This window comes from Tupaia chinensis, unplaced genomic scaffold, assembly GCF_000334495.1.
Source record: "Tupaia chinensis unplaced genomic scaffold, TupChi_1.0 Scaffold145519_1, whole genome shotgun sequence".
NCBI lineage: Eukaryota > Metazoa > Chordata > Mammalia > Scandentia > Tupaiidae > Tupaia > Tupaia belangeri.
This window is the reverse complement of record NW_006205376.1, coordinates 4,017,152-4,027,128: the sequence shown is the minus strand read 5'-3', so window position 1 is coordinate 4,027,128 and position 9,977 is coordinate 4,017,152. Positions and strand designations below refer to the sequence as shown.

General features: G+C 35.1%; 1 protein-coding gene across 1 annotated transcript in view; it reads right to left on the bottom strand.

The window, feature by feature from the left end:
- Nucleotides 1–1,193: 1,193 nt before the first annotated feature.
- Nucleotides 1,194–9,977, bottom strand: part of REDIC1 (regulator of DNA class I crossover intermediates 1) — a 78,437-nt gene continuing 69,653 nt past the window's right edge. The window contains exons 13-14 of the mRNA XM_006168094.1: nt 5,988–6,070; nt 1,194–1,672 (exon numbers count right to left, since the gene is read on the bottom strand). Coding sequence (XP_006168156.1) covers nt 1,205–1,672; nt 5,988–6,070 — 551 coding nt within the window. The 3' untranslated portion in view covers nt 1,194–1,204. The remainder of the gene's footprint in view (nt 1,673–5,987; nt 6,071–9,977) is intronic.

Here is a 9,977-nt window from a genome sequence, read left to right as displayed (position 1 = left end):
TTTGTAAAATAATGCTCAGGAAAATAAACCCATAATAAAAATAACTTTGGTTTAGTATCAGGGTGAAAATCTGGCTTTCTGAAAAACTATCAACATGTATTAGATAATTACACTTTCATGAGATGATAATTACACGTTAAGAAAATTACTTAAGGTCTCACTGTGTTTTGAGGCACTACAACTTCTAAAATTACCTGAAAAATCTTAAGTTTGCTATATTTAAATATTAGTTGTTGGTATTTTTAAACTCCTATGCCTCAAATCATTGCTGTAGCCCAAACCATTGAGGGATCTATCTGCAATATTTAATATCTAATCATCCTTCCCTTTGAAGACAGAGAAACCACTAATAATTTTATTGTGGGTTCAGTTAGAGCTCAGAATGCCCTCTGCTGTACACTATGTGATACATCCAAACAGATGTCAATTTTGGAGTACTCACATTTAAAATTTTGACACAAAATAAATGTTAGGTTAGAAACAAGGCCTGTATTTTATTAAAAAAAAAATCTGATGTAATATTTTTGAAAAGAATCTTAGTAATATTAAAGTTAGTAAAAGAAATTTTTTCTAATGTCAATTTCTGTATAAAAACATTACAATACTGTCTAATCCTAAAAACATTTTCCTTTGAATCAATGCAAGCACCCTTACAAAAACTGTGTTATCCAAACAAAATCCCAGATATATTTTACATAAACATTCATTTATAATTGTTAAATGGGAGTATAATTGTTAAAATGAAGTAGCTAATAAAATTCTTATAATGGGGACATAAAACATTATATATTATTTGGTATTATTTTCTGCCTTAAAATCTTAGTATAATTGAAAAAAAAAAACCTTAGCACAATTGCATCTTTCAGCAAAAATATTCTAAGTTTTAAAATGAATGCAATAAGGAAGGAATTAAGCATATTTATGACTCATAAATAACTATATATCATGTAATGAAAAATCACTATGACAATGACATAGTAAATTACAACTATATTCTTTTTTAAAAACTTAAAGCTGGACAAATGCCTGTACAAAAAAATCACATTAAAATGTCTTAAAATGAAACATAAATATATTCTCTAAATACTGTCACCTATTTAGCTACATTTTCTCATTCCTTACTATATTGGTAAGGTTCTGACCATTTACTATGACTTTCCAAGGGCAACTAAAACACCACATCCTAGGCTAAGTCTTTAGAGTATTAGTCATCCTTAAGGATTTCCTGCCCTCCAGTGGTATCTGCCTTAATATCCTCACTGCATCTTTCAATATTGCAAAGGGAAAATACAGCACTTCTACAAGTACTTTCTGAAATTATATCACACTGTACAGCAGCATCTAATTTTTCTTTTATTAAAGGCTCACTGTCTGTTTGTACCCCTGTGTCACATTTCACAACCTGTAGAATATAATTATTACTGGTTTTGTTTTGCAATACGTGTGCTGAATTGCCCTGAGTCTGTGGAAACTGATGTGTATTATTTTTCATTGAGAATTGATGAAAATTCTCATTGTGTTTGTTAATTATGGCATTTCTTTTAACAGTCTTATCACCTGTTAGTTTTCCCATCTTTTCTAGATAAAAATTATCAGTTGTCTCTTTGGTTTTGATGGGTATCCTATTTGAATCTTCAATTTGTTGTAATATTTGATCTTCATCTTCAGATAGCTAAAAGAAATTTAATAATTTTGCTGTCAATAATTCTTGAATTTAAAAAATTCAATTACTGCAATGCAATATCTTTAAAGTTCACATTATACAATAGTTCACATTATAGAAAATTTCTCACTATGGAAGAGGCAACTGCAGGCTATAAACCAAAGCAGGTATACTGAGGCAGCCAGTGGCATGAAGGTTAAAGCAGTTGGATCTCACATGGCCAACTGCGTGGGATAAGTCTCAGACCTGGCAGTTTGAAAAACACTCCAAGTGCACATGCTTTCTCAGTTTCCTTCTCTCTCTCTCTCCCCCCCCTTCTCTCTTCCCCTCCCTCCCTTTTCTCTCTCATCTGTACTTTCTAGCACACTGGAACATACATACATATATACATACATACAGGTAAGTATACTACCAAAGAACAGTCAAACAATAATCATCCAACTCCTCAACAAGTTAGGGATTCTAGGACAACAAAAATTAAAATTATAATCCTTGTAATAAAAATGTAAAAGCTAAAAGAGAGAGAAGAGGAATTTCATCTCTTATTAGTTCCTATAATCAGACACTACATCATCCTCATTTCTTCTTTCACACAGAAGAAATGAATGAAACATACTCTTCAACTACTTAAATCAGTGAAATAGAATACCTAGGAAGGGCACAGCTAGAACATATGAATATTTAACTTGTTCTATTATTCATTCACTGACTCATTAAATAATGAATCCTATTATGTACCTAGAATGGGCTCAGTCCCATGAAAGATACAACATATCTCATAACTTAAGGACAGTATCAGCTAACAGGAAATCAAATATACAAACATCATATAGCAATGAATATCTCAACTATTAATTAAATGTCAAACATTAGGAAACTTTCATGGGAAAAAAAGAAACTTTAATATGTCTAGATTTCAATTTGCTGAGCTTAAATTTTTCAACTTTATGAAAAATGTATCTTTTAATTACTAAACTAATGAAAATATTATATAAAAATACTGACTGTTAAGGGGCTGGTGGTGTAATGGTGGTACAATACTCAGTGGGGCTGACCCACATGGGAAGGTCCCAGATTTGCATTTGGAGATTTCCCAGAATACACAGGGTGTATGAGCATGCCTGTGGTATGAAGCTAGCTTCAGTTGGATTGTGGCATGGGATCGCCTATCTCTCAGTCTCTCTCTCTCTCTCTCTATCTTGCTTCTGGAGGAAAGAAAAAAAAAGAGAATTTTTTAAAAGGTATTAATTATTCAACTAAAAAAGTAAAGTTAACATTAACAAATTAAAACAGGGTATAGGCCTTAGCTGATTGGCACTGAAATGGTACATGTAAGAAACAGCACTAAAAGTGGCTCACCAGGGCCAGCAGATGGTATAAGGTTATGTTGCTGGACTCTCACATGGCCAACCACAGTTCAAGTCCTGGGCCAAGTGGCTTGAAATTCATGTCAGGTGCATGTGCGTGCATGCCCAAGATCCTGGGAGAATGGAAGAGAAGGGACTGTGGCTATACCCCTAGGGAGTGATTTCTCACTTTTCCTCTGTCTCTGTCTCTCTCACTGGTGAGCACATGCAGCTTAAGGTAAAAAGTTCTTTAAAAAACAGTGGATGAGCACAAATTGGAGAAAGCAAATTCACTTTTTTAATGCACTTAATTATTTGAGAAATAAATGCTCACTTATCATCTGCAATGTTAATAAAGCAAAATGGTTGCTCTCCTTTTAGAGCAAACATTCTAATGGGTAGAAGTGCTGTTAGTCAAATAATCATGTACATGCATACATAATTATAATTTGAGAGAACTGTTAGGAAAAACAGCATGAAGCACTCTGATAGCATAAATAAGGGACCTAATTTAGAAGTGGGTAGCCAAGGAGAGACTGAATAAGTGACATATTTAAGTTGAGACCTAGAGGATGAACAATAGTAAGGGAGAGGAAATACAACAGACAAAAGACTTGAAGCTTAAAAGTGACTAACAAGTGAAGAAAAGTGCAATGTCTATATGTGGAGCAGGGTAAGAGAGAGAGAATTCTAGAAGAAATTAAAAATTTCAACCAAGGGCCAGAACACAGGGACACTGTAGGTAGTCTGGATTTGAAGTAAAATAGGAAACCATTGAATATTTACATGGAAATAACATAATTCAATTTATGTTATTAATCATGATGATGATGATTGTTAACTAAAGAAGGAAGTGGAGTAAGAGTGCAAGTAGAGGAAACAACTATTAGGTTGTCAGGAAAGTCATGACACATTTTCGCATAGAAAAATATGTCATAACTCTCCCGACGACCCAATACATAGTTCAGAACAAAGTGATGGTAACAAGAGTAGAGTACTGATACCAAAGGCTAAGAGAGATAATAAATCTGACATTTGTTTAGGAGTAGAAGTGATTAGATGAAGTGATGCAATGAATGTGGAGGTAGAGAAAGAAATGACAAAATTAACTCTATGTTTCTGACATGAACACATGAGATAAACAGAAAAGGCTTATCTACTGGGTCAGTCAGTGGGTGTGGTAGTTAAGGTGGCTGGATCCCACAGAGACAACTGCACAGTTCAAGTCCCATATCTAGAGCTTTGAAATACATGTGAGGTGCATGTATGTGGGAGCCCAAATACTTTCTTTCTCTCTTTCTCCAGTGAGTGCACATTCCCTCCAGCAAGTTTTTTTAAAAAATAGAAAAGGGTATCTACTGATAGAGGAAATATCAGAAAAACTGGTTTGGGAGGACGACCAGGGTTATTCAGTTTGAGGTATGAGGAGACAGAGATTTTTGTGAAATATCCAAGAAGATAGGGCCAAAAGAAAACTGGACATCTAAATAAGGATCAGCGCTAAAGCTGGAAAGTAGAAAACTGTCAACATTAAGAAAGTACATTAAGTACTATAGGATATTCCATCCTCGAGAGTTTGGAGTGTAACTTATCAGAGGAGGGTCCTGTATCAAAACCTAAATCTTATGACATTTATACAGAAGAACAAAGAAGTGAGAAAAGGCGTAAAGGAACATTCACAGAGGTATGAAGGAAATCAAGACAGTGTGTTATCACAAAAGCATATGCATAAAAACATTTTTTAAATATAATTATTTCCACAAATATGAGAACTTATAAGACAAAGACTGAAAGCAGCCAATGAGTTTGGCAACATAGTGTTCATTGGTATCCTAAGCAAGGATAGTTTGGATGGTGAATTACAGGCAAAGGGCAGACAGAATGAACATGGGAGAGTAAATGAAGGAGAATTCCATTTAAACATGTGATTTACCAGAAATGTAGCATCCCATTCAATATAATATTAAACTCCAATTACTTAGATTTTATTTATTTTATTTTACTATTTTCTTTATATAAGCCCTAAACTTTTTGGTTTTGGTTTTGGGGGGTATTTTTGTGTTTTAGGACACCATCTTGCCATGTTGTGATCCTTCTGTGTTGACCTCCTGGATTTGGTGGGATTACAGGTGCCTGCCCCTGCACCTGGTCATTAGGTTAAGCCAGGAATCAAACCCAGATCTCACATGGGGTTCCATCCTGCAGAGCATTGTGTATTAGCAACACATACCACCATGGCTAAGCTGACTTTCTTTTCAAATGTATTCTCAGTTGTTTTATGTCTCCAACTATCATAAACTTCTAAAATAAATACAACTTTATAGTTTATATTTATAAAATATATTTTTATGACTTTGTGTATGTTTGTCTACATCTGTCTTGATAAAAGTGTTCCTTTTAAATAACAATAAATGCACTGTCATTATACATGTGAAAGAGGGATTCTCATTCATGTTTTACATTTCTGTTTACTTTTTTATTTTTAAATTTTTTTTTTTACTTTTTTGCTTTTGTAAATAAATTTTCATTTCCACTACAGTAGTCCTCCCATATCTTCAGGGAATATATCCTAAGACTACCAGGGGATGTCTGAAACCTTGAATAGTACTTAACTCTAGATACCCTTATACACTGTATTTTTCCCTATACTAGCTTATAATAAAGTTTAAATTATAAATTAGGCACACTAAGAGATTAACAACTAAAACTAATAACAAAAATAGAGTAATTATCACAGTATTTGGTAATAATTTACGTAAAAGGACTCCCTCTCTGTTAAAATGTCTTATTATACAGTACTCATCTATTTTTGGACTATATTTGATCACTGGTAACTAAAACCAGGAAAAGCAAAATTGTAGATAAGGGAGGACTACTATATTTACTGACTCAACCATTTTTTTAATAATGTAAAGAAAGGTATACAAACTGAGAAAAACAAACAGCAAATATTAATAAGTAAAAGAAGCATAACTCACCATTTCTGAACTAGAACTGAAAGAACTAACTGCTGGCCTTGGAGAATAACTAGCAGACTCACTGCTCTGTGAAGAATCAAGATCTGAAAATAAAGGTTTAATTCACACAGAATGATATTAATATTCTATAAAATATACAGAGGTAGAAGATACCTGCTGGTAAAATATATCTAGCTAACAGAACACAAAGCACCTTAAAATATACAAAAACTTATTAATATTTTAGATACTTGGAACCTTGCATTTCTGACAGGGTATATGGGTTTATTCTACACATAAAACATTTGTATATTCAAGTAAAACAAGAGCACATAAGAAAGCAGAATAGAAAAAATTGGATAGATTTTTCCAATATATGAAACATTTTTTAAATGAATAAATAATTTGTAGTGTCAACCTGCAGGAAGAAGGAATAAACCAAGCTTATTAAGTCCCAAAACAACAGATACTTGTTAATCTGGTAAATCAAACTTTATTATATAGTCAAAACTATATTAAAAAAATCTATTCAAAGCCTCTAATATAATATCCTTTTGTTACTTACTCATTATATTATCTTATGATTGCAAGTAAAGTTTAAAAATGACCCAGGGGGGTGGTACAGCCAGCAGTTGGTGTAGTGGGTAAGGTGCTGGACTCCCACATGGCAACTGCAGTTTGAGCTCCAGACCTGGCAGCTCAAAAAATCACACTGGCTGCCATGTGCATGTGTGCATGCATGCTCAAAATCCTGAGAAGAGAATGGAAGAGAAGGGATTGTAGCATGGCCATCTCTCCAGGGTGATTTCTCACTTTCCATTTCTGACTCTCTCTAGAAAGTGTATGTGTCATGTGGCAAAAACCTTTAAAAAAAAATTTTTTTTAGGAGTCTGGGAAGTAGGGCATAACTCTCTACCATGCATCAAACACTGAAGAGCAACAGCAGCTTCAACCACTCCTGTCCTCTTGTTCATGAAAATGGGTTTACTATGAAGAAAAGCAAAAGACAGTAAAATGTAAAACGATATCACATACCAAATCACATTCCCTCCAACATGCAAAAAAGCCACCAGTACTACCTGTTCATACTATATTCTCAGGTCAGAACTGATGCTCTCTGTAACAGAATCTAACCTCTGATGAGAAGCAGAGAGAATTTAGCTGAAATTTGATCCTTTACTTCATCATTCTGTATACATAGAAGAAAACATGTACCCCTACAAAGCAGTTCTCTCAGCAGAAAGCAGAAAACAGAAATGCAAATGGTAGGATATTACCACTAACAACACAAGGACAATACTCCCCCTGCCCCAGCACAGTTTATTCAGTCCATAGGTACTATAAATCCCGCAATCATCAGTAGTGAAGAAAAAATATGCTGAATGAATGTACTACCTTTAACAATACAGAAAAGGATATACTCGTGAAAATTAACACTTACTGAATAACTATTTATGTAAGGCACTCTAGGAATTATTAGGAATACAGGCCACAACCCTCACAGTTTTCAGGATATTGTAGTGGAAAGTCTTTTTTTTTTTTTTCTTAAAGTTCCAAAGTAAGATGCAACATTAGAAGTTCTAAGAAGTACAAAAGTAGTAGTAGACAGCTATATATGATGAGCTATAAGGAAAGAGTTGCCAAAGATTCACAGGAAAAACACAAGCAAAGAGAGAAGGTTTTGAATAAACATTTTTTAGAGAGACAAGATTTAAAAAACAAAAATAGCATATAAAACAGAGATAAAAGAATTAGCAAGGACATAGCTCAACAAAGTTGAGAATTTTTGACAGTCCACTTTGGCAACTAAAGATAAATTAATGAAAGGTGACACTGAGGCCAGGTGGTGGCAAAGCAGTACTATAACTGGTCCCATGTTGGAAAGGTCATGGGTTTGCAATCTAGGGCCTCCCCAAGCACACCAGGTAACACACATGTGCTCATGATCCAGGCCAGTTGAGTGGGTCATTGCACAGAGACCATGTTGGGGTGCCTCTGTCTCTATTTCTGTCTCCCTCATAAAAGGAAAAAAAAAAAGACCTTTAAAAAAAAAAGAGGGTGATAGTAGGTGAAAGCAAGTCAAGAGATTAACTGAATAATCTAGGAACAAATAATTTAGGATGAAGATAACACAATAAAGCAGTAAATTGGTATGAAGAAGAGGCAAGAGATGCAAATTTGAAGAAATCTTTCAAATAACCTTAGTTTTTCATATATGCAGCTTTAAAAAATTTTGTGTATAACATCAAAATCCAATAAAGATTATCCATACACATGCTCTCTACAGAAAAGCCTCACTTGGAAATTTATCAGTAGGGACTAGCAGGTGGTGTAGTAAAGGCACTGGATTCCCACTTGGTTTGAGTCCCAGACTAAGCAGCTTGAAACTCATGCCAGGCACATGTGAGTACATGTCCGAAATCCCAGGAGGAGAATGAAGGGAAGAGACTGCAGTGGAGCCATCCCTCTGGGGTGTGATTTCTCACTTTCTCTCTCTCTCTCATCTCTCTCTCTCCAGTGAGTACATACACCCTACAGCAGAAAACAAACAAACAAAATTACTCCAATAGGAAAAAAAGAAAGAAGAAATTTATCATGGGACCAACAGGTGGTATGGGGGTTAAGGTGCTGGATTCCCAAATGGTTGAACACATGGTTTGAGTTCCCAGACCTGGAGGCTTGAAAAGCAGGTATACCCAAAATCCCAGAAAGAGAATGGAGTAAAAGGGATTGCAACATGGCCATCTTCCTAGGTGGGGAAAGGGGGTTCTCAGTTTCGTCTCTGTCTCTGTCTCTCTATATATATATCTCTGACAAGCATATTTGCTCTATGGCAAAAAATAAAAGTTTTTTTTTAAAAAAGCCTATGCAAAAACCTCATAATATATCAAATTTTAAAAATAAAGTAGAATAACAATTATAGTGCTGAGTTAGATGGAATTAATGCTAAAAAGGTCTAAATCATAAAATCCATTAGTAAAATTCTTCTTTTAAGAAAAATCTGTATCACAATGAGGTATCTCACACTTGCTAAGAAACACAAAATATGAAATGATGAGGATTTGGAATCTTTTTGAATTGTTGTTGAGTATGTTAGCTGGTATAGCCATTTTGAGAAACAGTATGGAGGTTTCTCAAAAAATTAGAAAGAACTACCACATGAACCAGCAATCCCAATTCCAAGTGTACATATCCAAAAGAATGGAAAACAGGACTTGGAAGAGAAAATCATGAAAAAATTGAAAATAAGATTTGGAAGAGATATTTGTATACTCAGGTTCACTGCAGCATTATCTACGATAACCAGGAGGTAGAAACAACATAAATGTCCATCAATGGATAGATGGATAAAGAAATGTGTTATAAAGATACAATAGAATACTGTTTAGCATCAAAAGTTAATCTTTACTATAAGCTACAGTGTCCATGAACTTGAGGACATTATGTAAGTGAAACAATGGAATAAAAAGAAGTACTGCATGATTCTACTTATGTGAGGTATCTAAAGTCAAATTCACAGAAACAAAACAATGGGACAGCTTGTGGTGCAACAGTAATGCAATGCTCTGTGATGCTGGACCACATGGAAGGAACACAGATTTGCATTCTGGGGCCTCCTTGTGCATGCTGGGTGTGTGCACATGTCCATGATCCAGGCTGGCTAAGACTGGAGGAGGATCATTGTATGAGGACACTGCTGTGGTGCTTGTCTATCTTTCTCTCTCTCAGAAATAAACTTGGGAGGACCAAGCAGTTACCGTAATGGCTATGTCGCTAGACTCCCATGTAGTCGACCGTGGTTCGAGTCCCGGACCCAGTGGCTTAAACTCACGCTGGGTGCGTGTGTGTGCACGCCCAAGATCCCAAGAGGAGAATGGAGGAGAAGGAATTGCGGCGTGGTGATTTCTCGCTTTCTATTTCTCTGTCTCTCTCTGTCTTTCTGGCAAGCGCACACGCCCTATAGCAAAAACCTCTCCCCCCTCCCCCAAAAAAGAAAGAAACTTGGCAGGG